This window comes from Nematostella vectensis, chromosome 12 (genome assembly GCF_932526225.1).
Source record: "Nematostella vectensis chromosome 12, jaNemVect1.1, whole genome shotgun sequence".
Taxonomy (NCBI): domain Eukaryota; kingdom Metazoa; phylum Cnidaria; class Anthozoa; order Actiniaria; family Edwardsiidae; genus Nematostella; species Nematostella vectensis.
Window position 1 is genome coordinate 5,283,498 of NC_064045.1, and position 27,794 is coordinate 5,311,291.

The 27,794-nt window shown below is 40.9% G+C and overlaps 2 protein-coding genes, 1 long non-coding RNA gene and 18 other non-coding genes across 28 annotated transcripts in view; 19 read left to right on the forward strand and 2 right to left on the reverse strand.

The window, feature by feature from the left end:
- Positions 1-7,166, forward strand: part of LOC5505601 (atrial natriuretic peptide receptor 1) — a 45,490-nt gene extending 38,324 nt beyond the window's left edge. For 4 of the 6 annotated variants that reach the window (XM_048720368.1, XM_048720369.1, XM_048720371.1 and 1 more), the window contains 7 exons: positions 235-303; positions 1,141-1,339; positions 1,805-1,903; positions 1,998-2,089; positions 5,816-5,925; positions 6,077-6,268; positions 6,943-7,166. In XM_048720368.1, coding sequence (XP_048576325.1) covers positions 235-303; positions 1,141-1,339; positions 1,805-1,903; positions 1,998-2,089; positions 5,816-5,925; positions 6,077-6,268; positions 6,943-7,048 — 867 coding nt within the window. In that variant the 3' untranslated portion in view covers positions 7,049-7,166. Of the gene's footprint in view, positions 1-234; positions 304-1,140; positions 1,340-1,804; positions 1,904-1,997; positions 2,137-2,184; positions 3,078-5,815; positions 5,926-6,076; positions 6,269-6,942 lie in introns of those variants that run through there. The other 2 variants (XM_048720372.1, XM_048720373.1) reach the window with 2 other exon arrangements.
- LOC116613342 lies at positions 2,710-4,686 on the reverse strand. Its single transcript, XR_004294161.2, has 3 exons — positions 4,297-4,686; positions 4,131-4,203; positions 2,710-3,798 (listed from the first exon to the last, which is right to left on the reverse strand). It is a non-coding gene; the product is annotated as an uncharacterized LOC116613342 (long non-coding RNA).
- Positions 7,167-8,582: 1,416 nt separating the features above from the next.
- Positions 8,583-21,870, reverse strand: LOC5505602 (atrial natriuretic peptide receptor 1). 3 transcript variants are annotated; one of them, XM_001626325.3, is made up of 21 exons: positions 21,724-21,870; positions 20,482-20,739; positions 19,781-19,916; positions 19,095-19,175; positions 18,767-18,949; positions 18,064-18,139; positions 17,160-17,259; positions 16,652-16,726; positions 16,352-16,429; positions 16,067-16,171; positions 15,739-15,810; positions 15,037-15,205; positions 14,391-14,546; positions 13,753-13,939; positions 13,224-13,364; positions 13,019-13,142; positions 10,956-11,024; positions 10,402-10,576; positions 10,039-10,137; positions 9,659-9,750; positions 8,583-9,170 (listed from the first exon to the last, which is right to left on the reverse strand). In XM_001626325.3, the coding sequence occupies exons 1-21, from the start codon at positions 21,853-21,855 to the stop codon at positions 9,039-9,041; spliced, it is 2,640 nt and encodes an 879-aa protein (XP_001626375.3). In that variant the 5' UTR covers positions 21,856-21,870; the 3' UTR covers positions 8,583-9,038. The 3 variants fall into 3 exon arrangements, with proteins under 3 accessions (XP_001626375.3, XP_048576337.1, XP_048576338.1); XM_048720380.1 differs by lacking the exons at positions 20,482-20,739; positions 21,724-21,870 and having other exon boundaries at positions 19,095-19,715; positions 19,781-19,919; XM_048720381.1 differs by lacking the exons at positions 20,482-20,739; positions 21,724-21,870 and having other exon boundaries at positions 19,095-19,711.
- A 231-nt stretch (positions 21,871-22,101) lies between these two features.
- Positions 22,102-22,174, forward strand: Trnak-uuu. Its single transcript has one exon. It is a non-coding gene; the product is annotated as a tRNA-Lys (tRNA).
- Positions 22,175-22,543: 369 nt separating this feature from the next.
- Positions 22,544-22,616, forward strand: Trnak-uuu. The gene has a single exon. It is a non-coding gene; the product is annotated as a tRNA-Lys (tRNA).
- Positions 22,617-23,135: 519 nt separating this feature from the next.
- On the forward strand, positions 23,136-23,208 carry Trnak-uuu. The gene has a single exon. It is a non-coding gene; the product is annotated as a tRNA-Lys (tRNA).
- A 74-nt stretch (positions 23,209-23,282) lies between these two features.
- Positions 23,283-23,355, forward strand: Trnak-uuu. Its single transcript has one exon. It is a non-coding gene; the product is annotated as a tRNA-Lys (tRNA).
- Positions 23,356-23,724: 369 nt separating this feature from the next.
- On the forward strand, positions 23,725-23,797 carry Trnak-uuu. The gene has a single exon. It is a non-coding gene; the product is annotated as a tRNA-Lys (tRNA).
- Positions 23,798-23,871: 74 nt separating this feature from the next.
- Positions 23,872-23,944, forward strand: Trnak-uuu. Its single transcript has one exon. It is a non-coding gene; the product is annotated as a tRNA-Lys (tRNA).
- Positions 23,945-24,316: 372 nt separating this feature from the next.
- Positions 24,317-24,389, forward strand: Trnak-uuu. The gene has a single exon. It is a non-coding gene; the product is annotated as a tRNA-Lys (tRNA).
- A 74-nt stretch (positions 24,390-24,463) lies between these two features.
- Trnak-uuu lies at positions 24,464-24,536 on the forward strand. The gene has a single exon. It is a non-coding gene; the product is annotated as a tRNA-Lys (tRNA).
- A 369-nt stretch (positions 24,537-24,905) lies between these two features.
- On the forward strand, positions 24,906-24,978 carry Trnak-uuu. The gene has a single exon. It is a non-coding gene; the product is annotated as a tRNA-Lys (tRNA).
- Positions 24,979-25,052: 74 nt separating this feature from the next.
- On the forward strand, positions 25,053-25,125 carry Trnak-uuu. The gene has a single exon. It is a non-coding gene; the product is annotated as a tRNA-Lys (tRNA).
- Positions 25,126-25,497: 372 nt separating this feature from the next.
- On the forward strand, positions 25,498-25,570 carry Trnak-uuu. Its single transcript has one exon. It is a non-coding gene; the product is annotated as a tRNA-Lys (tRNA).
- A 74-nt stretch (positions 25,571-25,644) lies between these two features.
- Positions 25,645-25,717, forward strand: Trnak-uuu. The gene has a single exon. It is a non-coding gene; the product is annotated as a tRNA-Lys (tRNA).
- A 369-nt stretch (positions 25,718-26,086) lies between these two features.
- Positions 26,087-26,159, forward strand: Trnak-uuu. The gene has a single exon. It is a non-coding gene; the product is annotated as a tRNA-Lys (tRNA).
- Positions 26,160-26,233: 74 nt separating this feature from the next.
- Positions 26,234-26,306, forward strand: Trnak-uuu. Its single transcript has one exon. It is a non-coding gene; the product is annotated as a tRNA-Lys (tRNA).
- Positions 26,307-26,675: 369 nt separating this feature from the next.
- On the forward strand, positions 26,676-26,749 carry Trnak-uuu. Its single transcript has one exon. It is a non-coding gene; the product is annotated as a tRNA-Lys (tRNA).
- A 73-nt stretch (positions 26,750-26,822) lies between these two features.
- Trnak-uuu lies at positions 26,823-26,895 on the forward strand. Its single transcript has one exon. It is a non-coding gene; the product is annotated as a tRNA-Lys (tRNA).
- Positions 26,896-27,264: 369 nt separating this feature from the next.
- Positions 27,265-27,337, forward strand: Trnak-uuu. The gene has a single exon. It is a non-coding gene; the product is annotated as a tRNA-Lys (tRNA).
- Positions 27,338-27,706: 369 nt separating this feature from the next.
- Positions 27,707-27,780, forward strand: Trnak-uuu. Its single transcript has one exon. It is a non-coding gene; the product is annotated as a tRNA-Lys (tRNA).
- Positions 27,781-27,794: the final 14 nt, after the last annotated feature.

Consider the following 27,794-nt stretch of genomic DNA (forward strand, 5'->3'; position numbering starts at 1 on the left):
GGAATCCACGGGAAAAGCCCAGATGGGATCCGGAACCCACATATTAGGATCCCAAATCCACAAACTAGGATCCGAAATCCAGAACCCTATTGGAGAACCTGTCATGGGGCGACTTGGAAAACAGAAAAACACGTATTTGATTCGAAAACCTTTAAACATTTTTAAAAGTGTAGATTAGATGCGCCTCCTTGAATACTTGGCATAGTTTTTTCACTTGGTTTTATCCTATTTCAGGTGGTCAGTTTACTTAACGATTTATACACGCTATTTGATGACATTATCAGGGAATATGACGTTTACAAGGTAAATATCACTTGATATCCAATGTCCCTGACTCAATAACTAATATTTCAATCGTTTCCTAATCTTAAAAATATATTGTTACTTTATCCTATGTCGTTGTATCAACCTTGCCTGCCTACTGGTCTGTGTTAAGCTGAACATGCCCGTCCCCCTATCTATTTTCTAGTTCATAACTAATGATTATGAAATAATAGAAAGTCGCTCGTTTTTGCTGTGTCCCCTCTTCTTGAAAAAAACATTGCTGTTATTGAGCCGACCATTTTTCTTGGAAATGAAAAATATATGTTTTCAATTTATTCCATCCCCAGAATGGGGAATAAGTGTTGTGATATGTTATATAAATTGGCAACGCCGCTCATGTAAGCTGTCGCGCTTTTAAATGCATTTTGCTTTTTGAATATTGCTTTAGTGTCGCTGGTGCAAAAAAAAAAACAAAAAAACCCAGAAATTTCTATACATAGTGAATACAAAACAAACATAGAACCACTGCGGACACTGGCCCTGTGGTACCATCCTCAGTGACAGTACTTACAGACTAACACACATAGAACCACTGAGGACGCCGGTCGTTAGGAATCTCTGTTCATTCTTTTTCTGTGGTAGCATTCTTAGAGCTTAAATGTTTTTAAATAGCCAATTTTTTTATTAAACAAATGCACTGATAATGAGAAAGACCGCAGAAATAATGTCTCTTTTGCTAGTTAAAAGCCAGCTTTAAAGCAGCGTTTTTTTTATTATGGTCTTTGTGTGTTACAAGTGTGCGCGCAAAAGTTAAACTGGCTTTAGCTCCTTATAAGGCGTTGTCCAATGCCCTTATTTGGTTGTATTGTACTCTAGTGCGCTCCTTCTGCCCGGCAGGTGGAGACCATCGGAGATGCCTACATGGTGGTCAGCGGACTTCCCATCAGAAATGGAAACCGTCACGCGGGCGAGATCGCCAAGATGGCGTTACACCTAATTGAGGCCGTCCAGACGGAGTTTATAGTGCGTTACAAGCCAACGTACAAGCTCAAGTTACGAGTGGGAATACACAGTGGTAAGTGACGATCCCTGAGGGATACCACAACAAGAGGACGACAATGCACTCTACAAGAGAGAAATATTTCTTTTAAATATATTTTTATTTTTAACACTGTAACATTATACAAACAATACTATGCTGCACTATTTCCCATTACAACATACCTCTCAAACTAAACGGGAAAAAAAGAAAACAAAATTTTGATACAGAGAATGAAAGAAAAAGAAAAAGAGACAAAAAAACAAACAACGAAAGTAACATTTTAACTATACAAATAATTCTAACAAATGTTCCTAAGAAAGCGGGAGAAGTCTTTGTCTCATAGACAGAGTTAGAGGACTGGGACGGATTGATAGAGCTAATCGATTAAAGCGAGTAGGCAGCGAAAAAGGACTGGGACGAGAAGACAGAGTAAGAGGAATAAAGCGAGGGTCGATTGGTATCCTAAAGATTCTAATTTCGCATGGATTTTGATTTCAGGGCCTGTAGTTGCTGGAGTTGTCGGAAATACAATGCCAAGATACTGTTTATTTGGCGATACTGTAAACACCGCTTCAAGAATGGAATCGAACGGGGAAGGTAGTTTTTATTGCTTGGTATTTTTTTTATATAAACTCTGTATCCCTTTCGAAAACAGATTTAATTGTACTGATAATGATCGTGTTTTCAATAGCCCTTAGAATACATATCAGCGAGGACACCAAACGGATACTGGATCAGTTGGGAGGCTTCGTCGTGGAGGGGAGGGGTGAAGTTTATCTCAAGGTGAGAAGACGACAAAGAGACGGTGTTTTAGCGTGACTCAAAACAAGGAGTCTGTTTCTGATAGAAGACGGTGTTTTAGCGTGACTCAAAACAAGGAGTCTGTTTCTGATAGAAGACGGTGTTTTAGCGTGACTCAAAACAAGGAGTCTGTTTCTGATAGAAGACGGTGTTTTAGCGTGACTCAAAACAAGGAGTCTGTTTCTGATAGAAGACTTGCGCTAAGAAATCACGTGACTGTTTGGGTGGCAAACTAGCGCGCGCTCAGGCTTTTAGCGGCAAAATAACAACAACAAAAAAAGCAACTTATTCAGCGCTTACAGATAAAGAGAGTTTTATATTTTCAGGAAAATGGCTTATTTTCATTTGAAGATTTTATTTATTCGACGGGCGTTGTCATTTCTGTGTTTATTTTTGCATGCTTGAATTTGCCATCGCAAATGTCACATGATCCCTTAGCGCAAGTTCCATAATATTCTGAATTAGCATCAAAGCGTTCAGGCGCGTAGCCCCGATTTGCTACAGCGAATGCGCAGGAGCTTAAGTTCTATAAGAGAGTGTAATACATTGATTTAGGCTCCAAACCATATCTTTGCTTATTTATAAATATGAGGCACGGCTGCTTGTGTCGCTATCGATGACGTTTATAAATAACTATATCTTTGAACTCGAACTTAACAAAGCTACATATGCATACATTCAAATTTCTGACGATGTCTTTTGCATATTTCTTGCCGTCTTAAATCTTTGCTGAATGCTCGATGCCTGGTTACCTAAGCGTTTCTATAAGTTAAATACATAATTACATATAACCTCGAGTTATATACTCATCCTATCATTATTCACTAAACAAACAAATATATACGATTTACGATGTTTCCGTATTTTGCGGGTAAGGAAAGTAAACAGGAAAAACTCATTATATTAAGCTTACAATATTGGCGGTCTTTGCTTACTCTTCGGACTATGATTAAAAAAAAAAAAAAAAGAATCACAGTCCGAAGAGCAGGCAAAGGATTGCCAGTAAGGTTATGCCGATACCACGCCTAATACTAGCAGTCCAACTATAAACTGAGCTACAAATTAGCAGGGGTAAAGCTGATCTTAACACCGGCCAGTTCATAGCTCAATTGTGAATCATCTAGCGGGCATGGACTCGTCTCGTCGCTGAATCCGTTGCAGCAAACAAACCACCTGATGTAACAAGCAGCACTTTGTAGGATGTCGAACTCCAAATCTCTCAATTGATTCTGGTCACGAATATGGACACAGAAAAGACTCCGGTATTGCGATGTCAAAAAACCGGAAGCTTTTCTATTTTCATAGGCGGGCCCGTACATGTCGTGTGTTTTTTTCTTTTCCTTTTCCGACTCGTCTCGAAGCTGAAGTCGTTGCAGCAAACCAATTCATCTGATGTAACAAACAACACTTTGAGGATGTTGAACCCCTGAAAATTGGCCTTAGGACCTCTAAATCCATTTCGTGTCGCCACTATGAAAACCGAGAACGATCCGGTCATGCGATATCTCAAAGCTGGATGTTTTTTTTTATTTTCATAGGCGGTCCCGTGCGAGTTGTTTGTTGTCGTTTTAGCAGAGTCAGCAACACACCTTCATAAATCATCAATGTACGACATAAGTAGTGCAAGGATGATTTATAAGGGTGTGTCGTCATTGTAAATACCTCTCCGCTTGCAAAAGAACGGCTGCAAACTAAATCAAAACACGTTAGTTTTGAAAGACATTCAAACAAAATTGAGAAACAAGCCCCATATTTAGAATATAACAATATTTGTTTATTTTTAGTGGATATTTGTGACCGTAATTAAAGTTTTTGAATAGGTTTTAATTTCGGGAATCGGCTTATTATTTTATTATCCCAAAAGGCCTATTGAAAATCTTCTGGTTGTTGTCAATGTGTCCTTGCGAAATTTAATGAAATGAAACAAAATGGAACTTTCCTCTAAGATATTTCGTATTTTTGGGCAAATACTGTGACTGAAATGAAACGAAAAAAGGTGACTCTTGTTTAAAAGGTGACTAACCGGAATAATCTTCGGCGATGTCTTGTACTGACGGTGGGTATTTCTTCTATGGTCTTTTCTCTTTGACCATCACCTAAAATTACAACAACACCAAAATTACCAAAAGGTTAAGAAGTTTTAAAGAAACACCACTTGTACAACTTTCTCACAAAACGATGCTACATACCTCGGCACTGAGCCGCAGCGGGTACTCGATGTAGTTTTGTAGCCACAGCGTTCTGCTGATCCGCCGCGTCCTGCTATTACAAACTCTCGATATAGTTTTGGAATAACAGAACGCTGCGGCTCCTGCTGCACAGACTGCTAGACCGAAAGGAACATTTGGATTTTTGCAAATATTATACGCCGTATAATGTTCTTGAAGCGGAAACAAAATAGAGCTATTAATGGGATGGCTTCATTTTGTTTCTGTTGCAAGAACTCTGTTTGATATGTTTATTATGACGTGATTGAGATCAATTTGAAATGCTTATTATGATGTCAACAATACGTTATCATGCTCGGGCAAACACCAAAATTAATCGATTCCAGGACATTTACATAGAAATAACATGTCATAAACCGAAACCCGAAAACATTGAAACCGAGTAGTTTTTTTTATGTGAGACTTTTGGAATTATCGAACATTTTTATCTATCAAGAGCCTTTTTCTAGCGCGAGCATTGCTGCATGGCCAAGAATAACAAGAGTGGAGGCGCGCGCGCAATGGGCAATTTGTTTGGGACAAAAGACAAAAATGCTCTTTTTTTTATCGATTTTCGGTTTCTTTGTAACTATTTCAAAGTTGACATCCCCTTTCCCTTGTCGAACAAACTCCGCTGTCGCCAAAACGTCAACCTTTAGGGACCTAACGCAAAGATGACGGCATCAAGAACGGCTCGCGCGCACACGAATTGCTCATCGGCGTTGTCGATCGCGATGGCAAAACTACAACGGCGTTTTTCTTTTTTTTACGTTCTACACGCGCCATAAGGAACGTCAACGGTCGTTTTGGGATATGCGCTAGCGCGCGCGCTGTTTTTGATGCCGTCGCCCTAGCGTAAGGTCTCAATTGATCGGTGGGAGAGGGGAGGGGAAGTGGGAAAACACTTTGTGAATGCCTAAGTCCAAAAGTAAAATATCCTTGATTAGACACCTGTAGGAAGAATACGGTAAAGATGGATAAGTACTCATATTACAACTCTGGCGTGCTTTCAACTACGATATTTCATTCTCATGATGAATATTTTAACGAACGAATATGTTTTCTAGCCTTCTCTCGGAAAACTCTTGGCTTGTTAGAAGTTACCTTTTGTGTTTTTAGGTCAGAATAGTATTAACGAACCACATATAAATTATTGTTTTTGTGCGCCCTGAAGGCCTTGGGCGACGTATATTCTATTCTATATTTCTATACCTGGAGCTCCGCGGCACCTGTTTACTGCTAAACGTTTGGCGATTCTTGGACAAAAATATATTTTCTATGTGCTAAAGTGCGTTTCCCCTAGCTATGCGCCAGTGGCCATTTGATGATGATTCTGATAGTCATTTATGCCTCATGACTTTAAAAAAAACATAGCAGCCACATCTTTGTTATGGGTTTCATTTAAGATGGGAGGCACATAATGTGTTTTTAAATCTTAAAAGATTGCACATGAAATGTTAAATATGCTGCAAATAATATGTTGCTTTTCCTCGGTTTGCAGGGAAAGGGGAATATGCACACTTATTGGCTGGTGGATATCAAGGACAAGAAACCTTTCCCAAAACGCAAACCGAGGCTCGGCTCCAACTCTGTGGATTCACCGTTGCTAAGGTAAACAGAAAATGTCGAATTTCTTGGTGTGAGGGTAAGAGGGTCGTGCCCAAAAGAGGGTGTACCTAGGTGTGAGTTGGACCTATGGTAAGGGGGAAGGTTAGACTTCTGTCCGACTACACATTGACAATATAATTATTTCCCTCCTCAGCCTTCCTGGTTTCTCCAAAGCAGCCTTCGGCTCCAATTCGTCACTCGGAATCAAGCGCTCGCCATCTGTTCGGCGTAGCTTCAAGGCTCCGATCTCTGGATCGCCTATTCTACGGCGATGGCACCGATTTGAAGACGAGATTGACAAGGAGCAGACGACGCGACTTTGGAACGAAAAAGAAGAAAATTCAAGGTAGAGAATCCGTAAACTTTACAAGGTCAGGGGCTCATAAGTAGGGGCAATCAACTTCCCCTATTCTGGTATCATATAGGTGGCGTTTCTTAGGATCAGGCTATTTTTAGACGCGCGGATAAGCCAATCAGATTCCACATTTGTGTTAACGTTTTGGCTGAGCTCAACTGCACGCGCAGTTGACTTTTGTTGCTCTCTTCTTTTATATTACGAATAGCTCGCAATTCTTTTGGTAAACAAACAGAACCGACGGCTGATGGATAAAAAATATTCTTCCTAACTGCAATTTGCGCGTCCAGCCTCACGTCGCTCGCGCGCGCGACCAACATCGACGTGACTGAGACCCTGTCCCCACGTATCCGTTTTCGTTTGAAAACGCAACCTTTTTGTTCCGTTTTCAAAAAGATCCGCGTCCACACGAAGCGTTTTCATTTTGATACGACCAGTCCCCACGGAAACGTAATCAACTAGGCGTCCTGGCGTCGTGGATGTATATCACCTTGGCTCTAATCGAAACGGAGAGTTAAATAGAGGAGGGCATCTGTACAACAGATGCTAGGTACTATACGGGTCACTCATGTGAGAGTTCATGTCCCTGTGATACGCTACCACATGAGAGCGCTATACAAACTTTCAATTTAAGGTCATAGTTGGTACTATTTTCCATGTTTTAGGCACGACTTCAGTCCGCGTACTTCAAGCGGCCATCAAGAGTTGGAGTCCAGCAGCGTGACCTTTAATGACGTCACGGCCACATTTCCCGGACAAACACGAGTGTGATTGAGTGACATTAAATGTCTAACGACTTCCTGTGCAAAACTGATACCGGTTTCGTGACATCAATACATCAATGCTGCGTTATCTCAAGAGAATAAAGTTTTCAACGTTTAACACCACCGAAAAGCGTTGCTCTTGATTACATAGAAAGGCTTGACAAAAACGCCCCGTGACAAAAGGAAGATAGCGTGACGCTACGGTATGTGGAATGCATAAACTTTCGTCGTATCAGAATAGCAGTCGATGCCTCTTAAGGTGTAACTACTCGTGACATGTAACCTTCAAAATTGCGTGACACCAAGAATGGACCACTGTGACCTCAAAATGTCACGTTACATTTACTGCGGTGTAAGGAATGATGAGAGAGAGGAGGGACGATTTATCAATGATATGTCAGGGGGGAGGGACGATATACTTATCAAAGATAAGAAAGGGGGAGGGGTGATACAATGAAGTGAGATCATGACGACCCAAATATCATAACAGACTAGGGTCTTTAGCACATATTGGTAAGGAGAAAACTCGAGTTGATCATATCTGTTTTAGCACATACTAGTAAGGAGAAAACTCGAGTTGATCATATATGTTTTGACATTCAGCTACTCGTATCTATTTACACATTCATCGGAGTCGATTTATTATTTATTGCAAATTAGACTTGGATATTTTGGAAGTTGAAAATATAACAGATTCCGCCTTCCTTCGAGAAATTTAAAAATCAGAACTTTAGATTCATACACATAACGTTTTTATGGAGTTAAATGTCTGATGTATGAACAGCTGCTTCTGAATTAAAGCCGCATTGTCATCAGTTTACTTCCGGTCGATTACCTAACAATATCCGATGTTTTTTTAACGGAAAACACGAAAACTATTTCAAAATATAGAAAGCAGTGTGTCTATTGGAAGTTTCTTTGAGGATGTGATTGATAATTTAGAGCGGATGGCCTGTTAAATATTTCGGATTCGAATAGATTCTTTTGTCTTTTAACGGCTGAGGTTTTCGTCGGACCTCCGGATGTAAACTGGTGACAATGCGGCTTTAAGAACAAGATATCAGGATTGAAAATGAGTTCTAAATGTGTGTGGGTGGATGGTAAGCTTTGAAACTCTCTTCAAATATTTATATACGTTCAGCTGCCATATTTTTTTCGCGCCGTAATTAAATCATCAAGAGCATATTAATATTTGCCTTGTTTGCAAATTTTCGCCAAATACTGTAAATAATGTAAATAAGACGTTACGCTGAGCTGTACGATGTTCTCTCAATAAAGAAGTTCTATATCTTCTATTTTACATAATTTGGTTAAACTTATTAAAAAGCCATAAACATTTCTGAAGAAGGGCTGACGGTCCAAACGTTATTGATAGAAGGAGAGAAGGACAATATATATCCGGCCAATATGGGTGGACTAAAGGTTGTCGTGTTCTCCAATTCCCCTTGCACATTGTTAAGTAGAACCCCGCTAACTCCAGCTTCGATAACATCCCTGTTAACTCGAGTTCAGAGTTCTGGAGTGACTGTCAAAAAACGAGGTTAGATTCCCCCATTGTTTTTATTTTCTCATAAATTTTTTACTATATATTTTTTACTCTGCGACTTATGTACAATCTGTTAGATCCCTCTGATAATGCAATGCTTACCACCATGTCTTAACCTTTAAACTATGTACAATTTAAATACTGATGAATGCTGCGGTCCGTTTAGGCTTGGATCAACGTCCCTTGTTTTTGTGAAGGACGATGACAGCCATCGATAGCCTCGTTTTGGTGACCAGCAGTTGTTCTTTCAAATGCGCGGATCATGTGCGCGGTTTTGCTATCGCATATAATTTGGTTCTTTTTGACCCAATTACCGTTCTCCTCACAAATAGTTGTATTGTTAGGGATAGGTATACATATTTGGTGTGCCCGCACCTCGTGATGATAGTCTTTCCTCTTTGACAACATCACATAATGCCACTTGGAGAGTTTATATGTCACAAGTATTTTATTATAATAACTTGACGCTGGAGTATATGTCAGGCTTTGATAGCTTTGGCAGCATTTTCTTGACAAGTCTCCAATGAGACCGCTGTGCGAGATCTGAGCCCACGAGCCAGTACGTGATCCATGTACCCTTACCCTGTAATAAGACATCGTGACGTCATTGAATACGGTGTATGCAAAAGGCCGGTTCTCACCAGGACGTAAAAGCACCATGCGTAATTTTTATGATCGACACTCGCACGCAAGCGGAAGAGAACACAATTGGTTGATTTTCTTGTGCTTTGTTCTATCGGTTCTTACATGCGCTTACAACCTGATGGAACCAGCCTTGAGACTAGGGCGGTTTCCTAAAAAGCAGGATAGTGCTAACCCAGGGATAAATACAGCTATCTTGGCATTTGATTGGATAAAAAGGGCATTCATCTCTGGGTTAGCGATAACGTGCTTTAGGAACTCGGCCCTGTGTGATTTTTAAGTCAGAGATCTATAATTTTGTTTTTCTTACCTAAACTTAACCCTTACTACATTCCCTCCTCCCGGCAAGAAATAACACGCTCATTAGAGCTAAAGTGAACACAGAAATGAGTGAGCCTTAAATGATTAAAGTAACATTTCTCCACTCACCTTGAGGAAGACTTTTCCCCTTTTTTGGATGTGGTATCCCCCAAGCTCATCAAGGATTCGCTTTGTCGACGGACTGATATGAATCTTTAACGCTTCAAATATCAAAATATTCCGCATTAGTGGATACAAATTCCCAATCTCAAACCCCCTTTCATTGGCGTTTGATACTCGTCTCGCGAACAAGGGTTCGACTTATCGTAAATATCGTATGTGAAAAGAAACTGAGACAAAGGCCCTATGGTAAACCCGTATTACGTTCCCCATAGGAACTCTTCTTAGATGATACCCAAACCTTACCCAAGGGACCCCTCCCATTGGATAAAAAACCCGTACCTAACCCAAGGACTAAGATAAACCCTCCGCTTTGATAAAATCTGTACCTTCTCCGTTCGACTCCATTCTCGAGGCCGTATTTACGGTATCTCCAAATAAACAATACCGTGGCATTTTCTTGCCCACAACTCCCGCTACACACGAGCCTGTGAAGGACAAAATATTCGATGAGGCAAAAACGACACATAGTGATCTTGCGCAACAACAATGGCGACGGCATCAAGAACGGCGCGGGCGCCCAGAAAAAAGGGCGTTGTAGTCCGAGACAGCAAATCTTGAACTGCATTTTCCTATTTTCACGTTTTACGCGCGCCGTCGTTTGTGCCAAAGGTCTCTAATGTTAAAGGATTCCTTGAAATAAGCTGACGGATATTTTGCACAGAATACGCTAAAACCGCTGACCACCATACCCGAGTGTATCCCGATACGGAGCTTGAGTTTGTCGTTAGGCCGGTGTCGGATCTTGAACGAGTCGATCTCCCGGAGCATATGCAGTGCCATAGTAGCAATCTCACCCGCGTGCTGGTGACCGTTACGGATAGGCAGACCGCTGACCACCATGTACGCGTCACCTATCGTCTCTACCTGATAAAACCAAAATATGTACAATGGTGTCCGGATAACTGAATTTTTACTTAATTTCCACCAGTTATACTTGGTGCGGTAGGCACAACAGCGCCACACCAAGTGTCCCCTTGAGTGTATTATTAGTTATTATGATTATGATTATGATTATGGTTATGATTATGATTATGATTTTGATTATGATTATGATTATGATTATGATTATGATTATGATTATGATTATTGTCGTTGTCGTCGTTACTGTTACTGTTACTGTTATTGTTATTGTTCACTAATAATTATTAGTGTCACTGAGGGTGGTATTTATTGCGTCCCCAGTGATAGCACGCAATATTTTCTGTGCGAGAAAATGGATACACCTTTGGTACACATGCTTTACCTTGTAGACATCGTAGTTGTTGATGATTTCATCGAAGAGAGTGTACAAGTCATTCAACAAGTCCACGACCTGAAATAACACAAGGAAACCTGTTTCGGCAATGAACCTAAAGACAAGACGAGGGATATTTCCGGGAGCTATAACTAATATGCCAGGATAGCAGGAAGAGATTACCAAATGAAGTAATGCCAAATAAGTCAAGGAAAGCAAAACAAGGCAGAACAAAGCATATTAAGCAAATCAAGGCAAAGCAAGGCAAGGCTAGGAATGCTGACCGATGGGGTCAATCAAAACAATAGAAGGTAAAACAAGGTATCCACTTAAAATACAAATAAAGACATAGAATCAACAAAAATTCTACTTGTTTGATAATATCCACTAGTCATTCACAATATAAAATATAACTAGACCCTGCGCGCAGGTTTGACTGGGATACCTGAGATCTGCAACTTGTTTGTGTGACATGTATGACAAAGATTTCACTGCCTGCTTTGGATATAATAAAAAAATATATATAATCTTGTTTTTTATTGTAAATGCCATATCACAACACTGATTGGGGCGAGAAAGGTAAGAGCATCATCTCTTCAGGTGTGGGGTGGACTGGAGGTGTGCTCCATGAAAGTAGACAGGGCTGATTGTGCTATCTTCAAATACTATCCCCACATCAGAGTTAGCATCAAAATAAGATTAAGGAAAGCTGAGAATGTGTTTTAAAATTGTTATTTCTTAAACATTTCTTTGGTTCACTGCCCTCAATGTGCTATCACTTAGGGGTAAATTTATTTAAACACCCAAAGTAAGTCCTATTGTATTAACAATATAATTTTATTGAAATATATTATTTTATTTATGTAAGTTACAAGTAAACAACAAAAATTATTTATTTTGAAGTCAAATGAGAGGGCTATAGAATATCCAGACTTGATTGAAATTTATAGAGCAGAAACATATTTTCAATATCAACAACACTACAAAACTATTACAAATCTCTAGATTTTTTTTGAAACGGTTCCATAAAAATAAAATGACATTCAATGAGGGATAAAGGTATTTCAGGGAAATAATAAAACTTAAGCTTATCTAAAGGAAGCACAAAAGTACCAAAATAATTTTCATAGATTTAAGTACATATTTTACACTTACATGACTTACAACACCTATGCTGTACTTTATTAAAATCGACATGGTTAAAATGATGAGATTCAATGAGAGAGATCAAGATATTTTATAGTAAGAAAATAAAATTCATCTTAGGGTAGCCGGTTAAGTGTCCAATGTAAAGTAGATTCATCGACAAAGCGATTTGTAGGAGACGATTTCCATCAACTGCTTCAAACTACTTCCACTTCAAAATAGATTAAGCAATCAAGGTAAATACCTCGAGTCCATTCATGAGTGTCCAGAGCACATTTAATTACGTCTTGAAGTAAGCTGTATGAGTCTAAAGCAGTCAGCACTTTGAGCCGCGTGTCTCGCACTCGGGTCGCAAATGTAAACACGAGTAAATACAGCGAAATCAATCCAAGCTGAGATGATTTTCCAAAGTAACTTGATAGAAATTGAGGCTATTGTTAAATATGCAGTTATTAAATCGCGAATCGGGCCTTCAAATGCACAAATAACATGGATCTGAGAGCTGGAATCTCAAAATTCAAGATGGCGGCCATGACACAGTTTTAAATTATGCAAAAGTTTTTGGTAACTAAGCGTTGCGATGACGTAGGACAGTAGGCTAGATACTTCGTGTAAGAAAAAGGCTTCAGTAAGGTCGCAATCAATACACTAAAACAAGCGAAGTATTGACTATGGCGCAAAGGCTCTTGGGGTATTGCGGAACATTGCAGATTTCCCGGGGACCACGGAAAAAAAAACAGTTGCAATTTATAACTGGGCTACCACAGGTATCCCAGTAATAACACAATCATCGAGAAAAGTATAAAAGGAATGGATACTTCTGTACGATATAGATTGTATTAAGAAAACCTGATTGCCTTCAGATATCATTATGAAGAAATGTTTAAAGATTATATGATTGATAAGATCTAATCCAGATTCATCACCTGTAGTGGGGTACTTTCTGAGGAAAGTGACGTAAATCCAACAATATCACTGAAAAATATAGAGACTTCGTCAAAGTTCTCGGCTGTTACTTGTTTCCCATGCACCAAATCCTTGGCTACTGATCTAAAAGACGAAAATAGAGCAAGAACTGAGTAAGTGCAAGCAACGGGAGACATGAAAACCCCTTTACCATTTTGTACTTACGGTGGTAACATTCTGTTCAGTAAGTTTTCTGTTTTTCGTTTCTCGTCTGCTAGCTGACTTGTTCTTTCTTCCACCAAACTCTCTAAATTATTGGCGTATTTTTCCAACAAATTTACCATGTTATCCATAATGTTCGATTGCCTGCAAAAAGAAAACATTTGGAACAATCACCAATGCCGTTATACCATCATCATCATCATCATCAGAATTCCCATCCTGATTAATCATCATAAACTATATCGTTATCATCATTTCATCACTATCGCCATAGCCATCATCATCATCATCGTCGTCGTCGTCGTAGTCGCTCTGTCATTGGCGTCATAATCATCACCCTTACAGTACCAAGTGACTCAAAGAATCCATTTCAATTAGCTAATTCAAGCAAGGTACTGATAAACTTTAAACCAAATATCATTAATAAAGCATCAGACGTCAATCGTGGATAGTAACCATATTTTCTTAAACTCGTAGTGTTTTCAAAACTCGTCCTCACCACTCTTCAAATATAAAAACTTTGACTGCTTACTTCCCCATAGGCAGTTTCCTGACGGTCTTTCTTATCTCTTCAAAGTCCGGTCTATGATCTGGGTTTTCCTCCCAGCACCATTTAGCCAGGTCAACAATACCAGCCACGGTCGGCCCTTCCAGGACAATGGTACTGAGCTTTGGACGAAAGGGCGGACTCTCGACACGCGTCACTTTCTCGATTATATCTATAAGAGACATTCGTTAGAAACCGCCATCATTTGGAATGTAAAATAGACTGTTGTCTGGTGTAATTTTATATGACGAAATACGGGCGCAGCAAGACGGACAGAGTGGTATGTGTCGTCGTCGTTTTATTAGAAGTGGTCCTGTCCGCTTTCTAACGTGGTAGCTCGTTAGTGGAGTAGACATCATTCTCACCTGAAGTTTTGTTAGTATAGTAAGACCGCGTTTTCATCTGAAGGTTCCTTAGTGTAGTAAGACAAGTTGAATGGCCCTGACCACGTTCTTACCTGAAGGTTTGTTAATGTAGTATGACCGCGTTCTCACCTGAAGGTTAGTTAGTGTAGCGAAACCGTGTTCTCACCTGAAGGTTCCTTAGTGTAGTAAGACAAGTCGAATGGCCCTGACCGCGTTCTCACCTGAAGGTTCGTTACTGTAGCAAGACCGTGTTCTCACCTGAAGGTTCGTTAGTGTAGTAAGACAAGTCGAATGGCCCTGATCGCGTGAGCAACTCTTGTACGATGATACCAAAGCTGTACACATCGCCTTTCTGGGTCCCCCTTGGTCGTGGGTCAGCCGCTCGAAGAAGCTCCGGTGCAGTCCAAAGCTTACCTAAATAAAGGGTTTGAGTAAGAACAGTCTTCCTTTGATAATAGCCCTGTCGGTAATTCCATGACTTTTTAAAGAAACTATAGGTGACTTGTAATCCTTGTGAAAAGTAGAAATTTTAAAAGTTTTAAAAGGACATCATTTTATATGACTCAACTCTTACTAGTTAAAAACAAATTAATGCAAAACATTGGTATTCGCGGTAAAGTCTAACACCATTACTTTGTTAGAATAGGGGACTTGCGCTAAGAGATCACGTGACTATTTGGGTGGCAAACTAGCGCGCGCTCAGGCTTTTAGCGGCAAAATAAATGCAGCAAAAAGCAACTTATTCAAACCTTACGAAAAAAGAATTTAGTTTTTATTTAAAGATTTTATTATTCGTCGTTCCTGGTGTTCTCTGTGTTTTCTCGGCAAACTCATTTCTGTGTTTTGGTTTGAATTTGAGCAAGTCCCGGCTAAGCTGTGACCTTCTGACTGCGATCAAACTCACGGTAATACATGGCGTACTCTCCCTCCTCTTCACTAATATCCTGGTTCGACTTGAATTTGTTAAGCCCGTAGTCAGTGATTTTGAGTACCCAGCGGCCATCCACCACACAGTTCGGGGACTTGAGTCGACCATGGGAGCGAATCTCTGTACTATGTAGGTATGCCATTCCCTGTTAATGTTAGACACAAAACATGGAAATGCTGTATGGGTGGTAGGATGGGGAATTTCCGTAATATGCAGGTTTTCCACTCAGCCTTTTAGGATGTATACATATTTAAAATGCTAAGGTCATGGCAGGATGGGAAATCTATGTACTTTGAAGGTATGTTATACGCCCTGTTGGGTGGTAAGCGTAGTGCAAGGGGTAAATGAAAGAGAGGGTGGGGAATAGGTAATGTGAAGGTACTATAATATCTCTTGGGCCAATTCATTTTGAGGTAAAAGGTGTATCAACTAAGCAATGTAGAAGGGACATAGAATAACTGGGATGGGTGAGTCGTAGCTTGAGGGATGATGAGAGATCGCTGTATTAAGAAGGGTACGAAGTACCCTGGAATGAGGGATCTCGAGGTTTGGACTGGTAAAATGAAATGCGTAGATTAAATTAGGGGCATACCTAGAAGACGCATTTTCAACATTGGTACAGAAATACAAACATAAAAGTGTGGCCGTGAGGAATAGGAAGGAGGGTTAAATTGTCACCTTGACGATATCTGTGAGCAGCGAGTTCACAAACATGCTATCCAATTTAATGTCTTCGTTCTCCAAAATGTCCTGAAATGCAGAAAAGATTTATGTTATTAACTTGATTCCGATGCCAATAAGGTATGCACAAAACAGTGTCGGTTAAGGAAAAGACCGCAAAAATTTTCCTTGTGCAGATAAATGTCTCCGGACGCTCCATACTTACTTAATACTCTTCACTTCTACTGAGCATAGAGTTACTAAAAATTCATTTCCCGCTTCCTGAACTGTTAATAGTAGTGTAGAAACCCATTGGCAGTATGGTGTGTTGATGCGCAGAACTCACCTGTAAGCTGCCCTTGGGACAATATTGCAGCAAGATGCAGATGTTAGGTGGCTCTACGCATGCGCCGGTGAACGTCACCAAGTTCTCGTGCCTTACAGTGCGCATCTAAAAAATAAGGCAAATTAATGAGCCAAACAAATCAGGAAAATATACCTTATAAAAAACAAAATGTCGGATAGCAAAGAGGAATAAAAAAAGGGAATAAAAAAGCCATTTGCAAGACACCCATGTGCGAATATCTGTATTCCGTGACAGTGGCTTTACAGTATACTCAACCCAACTCACCAGTTTCATCTCGTATTTGATTTCTCGCGTCAGCTCAATTTGACGTTTGTTAATCCTCTTGATCGCCACCATGTTGGACTAAAAACAAAATAAAGTAATAAATAAACAAAACATAACTAACACGGATTTCAGAGTATATGGCTTATTGGACCATGTCCTTGGAGCTCTACATACTCACCTTATAAAGAGCTCTTAAACCTCGGACATAAAGCAAATACCAATGAACTAACGCTGGTTGATATTATTAAAACTGTCCGATACCGGTAAGGTAAATACCATATATAGAGTTCGGGTACATACCTTATATATCCCGACTGTGGTGAATATCTGACGCTGGTTGATATTATCAAAACTGTCGGTCGACACTAAGCTGACCTGAAAGCCAACACATTGGTAAAGTCATGACCATGGTGTCATAACCAGAGATTATTGCCGAATTCGTTGCTGTGCGACCGCCGAGAATTCAACTCCACTTCTCGTCTGGGAAAAACGCCTAGTCGAACGCTATTTCCAAACGAGATAAAGATGATGGATTCGCGCAACAAAGAATTCAGCTAAAATATTCCTATAAATCAACACTTTGTACGACTGCCCTATATTCTCATTTTCTCCGTAAATTGATATAATCTTATATTTATGGGCGAATTACATAAACACCATAATTTTTTTTAAATACCTAGACTCTCTTCTCCTACTTAGTAATTCCCCTACCAGGCTCCAAACCTCAAATTGAAAGGACTGGAGTTCCATACAAGCACAGACAAAGACTGAGCTTTGTTTGTAACGCTATAAAACCAAATTTACCGACCTGGCTTCGAAGGGACCCCATCTGACGTGACCGGATGATGACGTCACGGAAGTCCACTCGCCATTGTTCATCCTCAAGCTCCTTCTCCAGCTGCTGTTTCCTAAAATATAATGTTCATCTCGGCTTAAATAATGTCCTTTGTTATTGTTTATATTTAAAAATGCAACGCTTTATTGGTAAGGAACTTTAAACTAACAATCTACGAATGAAGTCTGATATGTTTTTGACGATATTTGATTGAAAATATCTTGTTTACGCTTTAAAATTAGTCGATGGAAATGGATGCTCTTTGTGACTCTCAATTGAGCGGCGGCATAAAATGGCTACATGATTGGCCTTTCTTGGCTTTCCAGGCCCGTAGCCAGGTTTTTTTCTTGGGGAGGGGGGGAGTGGGTGCGAAATCCAAAGAAATGGACCTAATTTTTCCCGGGGGGAGGGGGAAGTTCTCTGATAAAATCTGACCACCCCTGAAAAAAACAAAAAGGGACTTTTTTATGCCTTTGCAGTATCTCGTTTATTGCCGGATTTGGCTACACAAAAGTCTGACTTATGGATTGGCTACATACCAGAGTGACCTAGCTTATGCTTTATAATTTTGTCTACAAAAAGCACGCCTGTTGAGAACCTATGTGGACTTTCGACCGTTGTGGGAGGGGGGGGGAGGGAGTGCGTTCGCACCCCCTGCACCCCCCTGGATACGGGCCTACTTTCACCTTACGAAAAAAAATGTCTGCTTTGTTTAATAGACATTGCCGCTACGTCTTTAAACACAATCGTGAAAAGCAGCACATTATACTAAGAGGGTGTAACTACTTAAAAGAGGTGAACTAGAGGTGACTAGCTGCTTCTGGGAGTTCCACTGTACGTCACAAGATGTAGATTAGACTGGTGCATGCGCACTGACCTGTAGATAACGCCTCCAGCGAAAAACACGACCAGGAGAAGCGACCCCAAGACGATACACACAATCTCTATGGTCGCTGAGATAAACATAAATATAACAAAATAGTTTTCTAATGCGTGTACTTGTAGTGGCTACACAAAGAATGCGATCAACATTAATGACTACAATTTTTCAAAATGTTTTTGAAACTCTTACAACAAAGTACTAGCGCAAACAACAGTAAAACCCCGCTCCAAGTATTCGTTTTCATTTGAAAACACAATCTTTTCGCTATGGATGCGCTTTTCCACCACACGTTAACGCGAAAAAGTTGATCGACAATGAAAATGCAAACCAGAGTGGAACAATTTGAAAGCTATGCACAGACTGTGGCGTGCACAGACTGAAACGGAACTTTCAAAAGGATGACGTGACTCGCCAGCGCAATGTTCATAAGCAGAATAGTGGAAAGAAGCATGCGCGTTTCTGCGTTTTCGTGTGGACGGCCCGTTTCAAAAAGAAAAAGCGGATATTTTCGAAAACGGGAAAAGAGGTTGCGTTTTCAAAAGCAAACGTATAAGTTGGGACGGCGTCTAAGGACTGCTGGCACTGCTATGCTTGGCTGACCGCGAAACAAAGCAAACGTTTACGAAATACTTCACGGCACCGTCAAACGCAGTGTACAAACAATGCCAGCCTTACTATTGCATTACGGGAAACATACTTAGCTCGAACTTGGTACTGATACATAGTTGGCCGGTAAAACCGCAAGCCGGTACGTCCACGGGCGTCGATCCTCCATTCAGCCACTCGACGCTAGCATTGCCGACCAAAACGAGCCTCTGAGACGCGTTCTGATTGGCTGTTGCCTGGAATATTCCTACAGTCTCTAGCACCATTTCTTTCCCTGTTAATATCACATGATCAGAACGAAAGTCAAAATAGCCACGATCGCTTACAAGACTATAAGGTTCATCAAAAACTGGTAGCAGGACTGGTTTGGATTCCCTTAGGAAGACACTTTGCATTTTTGTGCTATCAGATCGATATACCTTTTTCCTTGAAGTCGACGAGTGTAAAGTTGTATTCTACATCACCAGTCGCACTCATGTACATAAATGGTCCAAGAATGCCTTCAAAACGAGAAACAAAATATCATGTCAATATGCTAATTTGCTTTAACTCGAAAGACTACAAACAAGATGTAGAAAAACTAGATAGTCTGCATATGCGTGGTGTAGACAAGCTATAAAACAACACAAGGTTTAAAAAGTATGTTGTACGCCTCTTTAAAACAGAGTCGTTGCACTGAAGTTTCGCTAGCGTTAGCCCTTTGTGAGTGCAACTACCATGTTTCACAGAGGCATTAAAGCCATACAACATACTTTTTCATTCTTGTGTTGACTTTTTTGTTGATTTATAGCTTGTCAATATCTTGATCTTTTCAACCTTGTGTTGATTCTTTTTGTTGATTTATAGCTTGTCAATATCTTGATCTATCTCAAAAAACTTTAAGCCGGGTTCTCCGGATTTCCTCCCTCACAAAACCAACAATTTCGATCTTAGCTGTGATCCGTGGTCAGACATGAATTGTATGGCGGCTGCCTGAGGCGTCTTCCCATGCCTTCAACTCGACCACGTGTGAATCTTCCTTCTCGTAATTCAGCATCTAGCTGCGATGAGAGTGTTTAGCTACTACAATTTATTTATTATTCATAAAACATGTGATGGTACTCACTTTGATACTTGGTGCCAAACATATTGCTGGCAACTCGTCTCCCGTCTCGTAGATCGTGACCCTGGTCAAGCGTTTTATTGACGGCCATGGCGTAGACAAGCACAGCGTCATGCAGATACGACGCCGAAACCGGCACCTGACACGAAAAAAATGCGCGGTACAGTCAACACATGGCATATTTGCATATTACAGATACAAACAAATAGGCACGTGACAGATAAAACACATGACGACCATGGCGAGCATACTGCGAAGCACAGGGTGGTGCGCAGGAGTCATGGTCCACCCATCTCATTCTCCCGCGTCAAGAAGTGGGTCTTTTCTTATTGAAGGATCGTCACATACTAGTCTTTCTTCATATGATACCTGCGCACCCCCCTACCCCCGCACGCCCCATTAGTCAAACATGGATACGCGCCTGAGGACTCAAGGCCATGCTTCACTACCCATAAAATCCAGAAAACTCTTATTCTGTCAATCCTCCCTATGTCTGGGCCTGGGGCCGGTTCCTTAAAGGCTGGATAAAGTTATCCACGGACAAAAGTTATCTGTTGTATAGGATTAATTCAGGATTAATCCTTTGGTTAAGCATTTATCTACAGATAACTCTTATCTGGCCTTCTAGGAACCGGCCCCTTGTGAGTTTTCCCGTGTGGAGACAAATGGTTAGAATCATGTCTTGAATCACGTGACCGGCTTACCTGTAGCTCAAATTTACTGACATTCAGAAAAGGCTCGAAAGGTAGCTGGTAATGGCCCGAATACGCATCGAAGTAGAAAGGCGACTGCGACGTCTTGACCTTAACATCATTCTCGAAGGTGTTGTTATCAGAGTTTTGGGTGTTGACGGCTAAAAGAAGTGAGGTCTGGAAGATCCGCTTCAATCCTGGTGTCACGGCATACGTCTCGTTACGCTCACCATAGAACCACTTGGTTTTATCTCTAGATTTCAGGATTATCTGTAACAACAAGTTTAAAGGCCATGATAAAGAGGTAACTTTTCCTGTAGTTTTTGTTGCGTTGCAAATTTCGCGTGCAACATCCCCTTTTTGGAACTTGATACACAATTATTTCAACAGTTATGCTGGTGCGCGAAAGACACAACAGAGCTAGGCTTAAAATCATATTAACTCAAATTCAAGTACATGTGATATTAGTATGCATTAGAGTGTATCCCTCTACTATCCTTCGGTTTAGGTTAGTGTAGTGCAGCTTGAAGAGACGGAACCCCGGGTTTAGCCTTATATCCGACAAGAAATAACTAAGGTCTCACTTGTGACACTAATATAAATCGAGACTTCGAAAAATCCCAAGGCAAGGCCTGAATTCTGGGAAAGAGAGGAGAGAGAAAGAATGAGTATAGCGTCCCTAATGCTGAGTGTAGTGTTCATCGTGATGCGTGCAGGGTACACCGTGATGCGTGCAGAGTGCATCGTGATGCGTGCAGCCTGAGTGTAATCGAACCACTTCAAGCACTCATCGGTCTGCTTGTAGCGTGCATCGTTATGCGTGTAGCATGCATCGTAATAAGTGTAGGTTGCATCGTGCAGAGTAATGCGTGTATTATTTGGCGTGTAGCATGCCTCGGGATATGCGTAGCGTGCATTCTGCTGCGTTAAGCGTGAATTGAGATGTGCTTAGCGTGCATCATGTTGCTTGTTTCATGAATCGTACCACGTCTAGCGTGCATGCTAAAGGTGAATCGTTATGAAAATTGCTTGCATCATGGTGCGTGTAGGGTGCACCGGGCTTGGTGAATGGAGGTGCGGTTAAGTGCAGCATGTTGCGTGCAGCGTGAGTCGTGTTGTCAGTATAATATGAGTGTCATATGGGTGCATCATGGTGCTTGTAACGTGCATCGTATTATATGTAATGTGCACCGTGTTGCGAGGAATGTGTTGCTTGTTGCGTGCAATTTATTGCATGTTGCGTGCATGTCTCACCTCATCCACGGTAAGCACGATCTTGATAAACACAAACTCGCCGTTATCCATTCCAAGCTCTGCCGCGAAAAATGCGAACTCACGTGCAAGCATGTATGAAGTGACGAAGATGATCACTGAAATAGACGTCATATCAAAATAGATGAAGAGTTGAAGCAAGCAGAAGCTAAAAGCAAGAGATACAAGAGTTTGCCCATCTATCAGCCTTATTTAAAAGACATATAAACGAGCCCCCGGTTAGCTTAGATGGTAGAACATCAGACTTTTAATCTGAGGGTCAAGGGTTCGAGCCCCATATCGGGCGACTTATTTTGCTCTTTTTAACAGAAAACAGTTTGCACATTTCTCGACCTTTTTTGGTAAGACATGTCTACTAGCGCCCGATTAGCTCAGATGGTAGAGCATCAGACTTTTAATCTGAGGGTCATGGGTTCAAGCCCCATATCGGGCGACTTATTTTTTTCTTTTTAACAGAAAAGTTTGCCCATCTCTCGACCTCTCTAACACATTACCATCAATTATTCTCGCGCTGTATTGAAAGTACTCGTCTTTTAGAGCACGCAAAGCTTGGTATAGCATTATTTAACTAAAAATCAAAACATTTTAGCTGGAAAAGTCTAGGAATGATATATGAAATAAAATTTGAATTAATCGCTAAGGGGAATTGTCCTGACATGTTGACGCATTGACGACTGATTGATAACTGATTGTTTGTGAGCCCGTGGGTGGGAGGAGCTTTCGCTTTTATAGCGGAACCTCGTGTTCAACAGAAAACAGTTTGCTCATCTCTCGACCTTATTTGTAAGATATTACAACAAGCGCCAGGTTAGCTCAGACGGTAGAGCATCAGACTTTTAATCTGAGGGTCATGGGTTCGAGCCCCATATCGGGCGACTTACTTTGCTCTTCTTAACAGAAAATAGTTTGCACATTTCTCGACCTTTTTTGGTAAGACATGTCTTCGAGCGCCCGGTTAGCTAAGATGGTAGAGCATCAGACTTTTAATCACAGGTTCATGGGTTCGAGCCCCATATCGGGCGACTTATTTTTCTCTTTTTAACAGAAAAGTTTGCCCATCTCTCGACCTCTCTAACACATTAGCATCAATTATTCTCGCAATGTATTGAAAATGCTCGTCTTTTAGAGCACGCACAGCTGGGTATAGCATTATTTAATTATAAATCAGAACATTTCAGCAGCTGGAAAAGTCTAGGAATGATATATGAAATGAAATTTGAATTAATCGCTAAGGGGAATTGTCCTGACATGTTGACGCATTGACGACTGATTGATAACTGATTGTTCGTGAGCCCGTGGGTGGGAGGAGCTTTCGCTTTTATAGCGGAACCTCGTGTTCAACAGAAAACAGTTTGCTCATCTCTCGACCTTATTTGTAAGATATTACAACAAGCGCCCGGTTAGCTCAGATGGTAGAGCATCAGACTTTTAATCTGAGGGTCATGGGTTCGAGCCCCATATCGGGCGACTTACTTTGCTCTTTTTAACAGAAAATAGTTTGCACATTTCTCGACCTTTTTTGGTAAGACATGTCTACGAGCGCCAGGTTAGCTCAGATGGTAGAGCATCAGACTTTTAATCTGAGGGTCATGGGTTCGAGCCCCATATCGGGCGACTTATTTTTCTCTTTTTAACAGAAACGTTTGCCCATCTCTCGACCTCTCTAACACATTAGCATCAATTATTTTCGCGCCGTATTGAAAATGCTCGTCTTTTAGAGAACGCACAGCTGGGTATAGCATTATTTAAATATAAATCAGAACATTTTAGCTGGAAAAGTCTAGGAATGATATATGAAATGAAATTTGAATTAATCGCTAAAGGGAATTGTCCTGGCGTGATGACGCATTGACGACTGATTGATAACAGATTGTTCGTGAGCCCGTGGATGGGAGGAGCTTTCGCTTTTCTAGCGGAACCTCGTGTTCAACAGAAAACAGTTTGCTCATCTCTCGACCTTATTTGTAAGATATTACAACAAGCGCCCGGTTAGCTCAGATGGTAGAGCATCCGACTTTTAATCTGAGGGTCATGGGATCGAGCCCCATATCGGGCTACTTACTTTGCTCTTTTTAACAGAAAATAGTTTGCACATTTCTCAACCTTTTTTGGTAAGACATGTCTACTAGCGCCCGGTTAGCTCAGATGGTAGAGCATCAGACTTTTAATCTGAGGGTCATGGGTTCGAGCCCCATATCGGGCGACTTATTTTTCTCTTTTTAACAGAAAAGTTTGCCCATCTCTCGACCTCTCTAACACATTAGCATCAATTATTCCCGCGCTGTATTGAAACTGCTCGTCTTTTAGAGCACGCAAAGCTTGGTATAGCATTATTTAACTATAAATCAGAACATTTCAGCAGCTGGAAAAGTCTAGGAATGATATATGAAATGAAATTTGAATTAATCGCTAAGGGGAATTGTCCTGACATGTTGACGCATTGACGACTGATTGATAACTGATTGTTCGTGAGCCCGTGGGTGGGAGGAGCTTTCGCTTTTATAGCGGAACCTCGTGTTCAACAGAAAACAGTTTGCTCATCTCTCGACCTTATTTGTAAGATATTACAACAAGCGCCCGGTTAGCTCAGATGGTAGAGCATCAGACTTTTAATCTGAGGGTCATGGGTTCGAGCCCCATATCGGGCGACTTACTTTGCTCTTTTTAACAGAAAATAGTTTGCACATTTCTCGACCTTTTTTGGTAAGACATGTCTACGAGCGCCCGGTTAGCTCAGATGGTAGAGCATCAGACTTTTAATCTGAGGGTCATGGGTTCGAGCCCCATATCGGGCGACTTATTTTTCTCTTTTTAACAGAAAAGTTTGCCCATCTCTCGACCTCTCTAACACATTAGCATCAATTATTCTCGCAATGTATTGAAAATGCTCGTCTTTTAGAGCACGCAAAGCTTGGTATAGCATTATTTAACTATAAATCAGAACATTTTAGCTGGAAAAGTCTAGGAATGATATATGAAATGAAATTTGAATTAATCGCTAAAGGGAATTGTCCTGGCGTGATGACGCATTGACGACTGATTGATAACTGATTGTTCGTGAGCCCGTGGATGGGAGGAGCTTTCGCTTTTATAGCGGAACCTCGTGTTCAACAGAAAACAGTTTGCTCATCTCTCGACCTTATTTGTAAGATATTACAACGAGCGCCCGGTTAGCTCAGATGGTAGAGCATCAGACTTTTAATCTGAGGGTCATGGGTTCGAGCCCCATATCGGGCGACTTACTTTGCTCTTTTTAACAGAAAATAGTTTGCACATTTCTCGACCTTTTTTGGTAAGACATGTCTACTAGCGCCCGGTTAGCTCAGATGGTAGAGCATCAGACTTTTAATCTGAGGGTCATGGGTTCTAGCCCCATATCGGGCGACTTATTTTTCTCTTTTTAACAGAAAAGTTTGCCCATCTCTCGACCTCTCTAACACATTAGCATCAATTATTCCCGCGCTGTATTGAAACTGCTCGTCTTTTAGAGCACGCAAAGCTTGGTATAGCATTATTTAACTATAAATCAGAACATTTCAGCAGCTGGAAAAGTCTAGGAATGATATATGAAATGAAATTTGAATTAATCGCTAAGGGGAATTGTCCTGACATGTTGACGCATTGACGACTGATTGATAACTGATTGTTCGTGAGCCCGTGGGTGGGAGGAGCTTTCGCTTTTATAGCGGAACCTCGTGTTCAACAGAAAACAGTTTGCTCATCTCTCGACCTTATTTGTAAGATATTACAACAAGCGCCCGGTTAGCTCAGATGGTAGAGCATCAGACTTTTAATCTGAGGGTCATGGGTTCGAGCCCCATATCGGGCGACTTACTTTGCTCTTTTTAACAGAAAATAGTTTGCACATTTCTCGACCTTTTTTGGTAAGACATGTCTACGAGCGCCAGGTTAGCTCAGATGGTAGAGCATCAGACTTTTAATCTGAGGGTCATGGGTTCGAGCCCCATATCGGGCGACTTATTTTTCTCTTTTTAACAGAAACGTTTGCCCATCTCTCGACCTCTCTAACACATTAGCATCAATTATTCTCGCAATGTATTGAAAATGCTCGTCTTTTAGAGCACGCAAAGCTTGGTATAGCATTATTTAACTATAAATCAGAACATTTTAGCTGGAAAAGTCTAGGAATGATATATGAAATGAAATTTGAATTAATCGCTAAAGGGAATTGTCCTGGCGTGATGACGCATTGACGACTGATTGATAACTGATTGTTCGTGAGCCCGTGGATGGGAGGAGCTTTCGCTTTTCTAGCGGAACCTCGTGTTCAACAGAAAACAGTTTGCTGATCTCTCGACCTTATTTGTAAGATATTACAACAAGCGCCCGGTTAGCTCAGATGGTAGAGCATCAGACTTTTAATCTGAGGGTCATGGGTTCGAGCCCCATATCGGGCTACTTACTTTGCTCTTTTTAACAGAAAATAGTTTGCACATTTCTCAACCTTTTTTGGTAAGACATGTCTACTAGCGCCCGGTTAGCTCAGATGGTAGAGCATCAGACTTTTGATCTGAGGGTCATGGGTTCGAGCCCCATATCGGGCGACTTATTTTTCTCTTTTTAACAGAAAAGTTTGCCCATCTCTCGACCTCTCTAACACATTAGCATCAATTATTCCCGCGCTGTATTGAAACTGCTCGTCTTTTAGAGCACGCAAAGCTTGGTATAGCATTATTTAACTATAAAACAGAACATTTCAGCTGGAAAAGTCTAGGAATGATATATGAAATGAAATTTGAATTAATCGCTAAGGGGAATTGTCCTGACATGTTGACGCATTGACGACTGATTGATAACTGATTATTCTTGAGCCCGTGGGTGGGAGGAGCTTTCGCTTTTATAGCGGAACCTAGTGTTCAACAGAAAACAGTTTGCTCATCTCTCGACCTTATTTGTAAGATATTACAACAAGCGCCCGGTTAGCTCAGATGGTAGAGCATCAGACTTTTAATCTGAGGGTCATGGGTTCGAGCCCCATATCGGGGTACTTACTTTGCTCTTTTTAACAGAAAATAGTTTGCACATTTCTCGACCTTTTTTGGTAAGACATGTCTACGAGCGCCAGGTTAGCTCAGATGGTAGAGCATCAGACTTTTAATCTGAGGGTCATGGGTTCGAGCCCCATATCGGGCGACTTATTTTTCTCTTTTTAACAGAAACGTTTGCCCATCTCTCGACCTCTCTAACACATTAGCATCAATTATTTTCGCGCCGTATTGAAAATGCTCGTCTTTTAGAGAACGCAAAGCTTGGTATAGCATTATTTAAATCTAAATCAAAACATTTTAGCTGGAAAAGTCTAGGAATGATATATGAAATGAAATTTGAATTAATCGCTAAGGGGAATTGTCCTGACATGTTGACGCATTCACGACTGATTGATAACTGATTATTCTTGAGCCCGTGGGTGGGAGGAGCTTTCGCTTTTATAGCGGAACCTAGTGTTCAACAGAAAACAGTTTGCTCATCTCTCGACCTTATTTGTAAGATATTACAAGAAGCGCCAGGTTAGCTCAGATGGTAGAGCATCAGACTTTTAATCTGAGGGTCATGGGTTCGAGCCCCATATCGGGCGACTTATTTTTCTTTTTTTAACAGAAACGTTTGCCCATCTCTCGACCTCTCTAACACATTAGCATCAATTATTCTCGCTCTGTATTGAAAATGCTCGTATTTTAGAGCACGCAAAGCTTGGTATAGCATTATTTAAATAAAAATCAGAACATTTTAGCTGGAAGAGTCTAGGAATGATATATGAAATGAAATTTGAATTAATCGCTAAAGGGAATTGTCCTGGCGTGATGACGCATTGACGACTGATTGATAACTGATTGTTCGTGAGCCCGTGGATGGGAGGAGCTTTCGCTTTTCTAGCGGAACCTCGTGTTCAACAGAAAACAGTTTGCTGATCTCTCGACCTTATTTGTAAGATATTACAACAAGCGCCCGGTTAGCTCAGATGGTAGAGCATCAGACTTTTAATCTGAGGGTCATGGGTTCGAGCCCCATATCGTGGTACTTACTTTGCTCTT

What these genes read in the sequence shown, in the direction of transcription:
- LOC5505602 (XM_001626325.3), bottom strand. Translation starts at nt 21,855, where the DNA reads ATGACGTCTATTTCAGTGATCATCTTCGTCACTTCATACATGCTTGCA. An exon ending in TGGGGTCCCTTCGAAGCCAG is followed by an intron (nt 16,727 to 17,159) that starts GTCGGTAAATTT and finishes GTTGGCTTTCAG; the next exon opens with GTCAGCTTAGTGTCGACCGA. An exon ending in CAGAAAGTACCCCACTACAG is followed by an intron (nt 11,025 to 13,018) that starts GTGATGAATCTG and finishes GTGTTATTTCAG; the next exon opens with GTCGTGGACTTGTTGAATGA.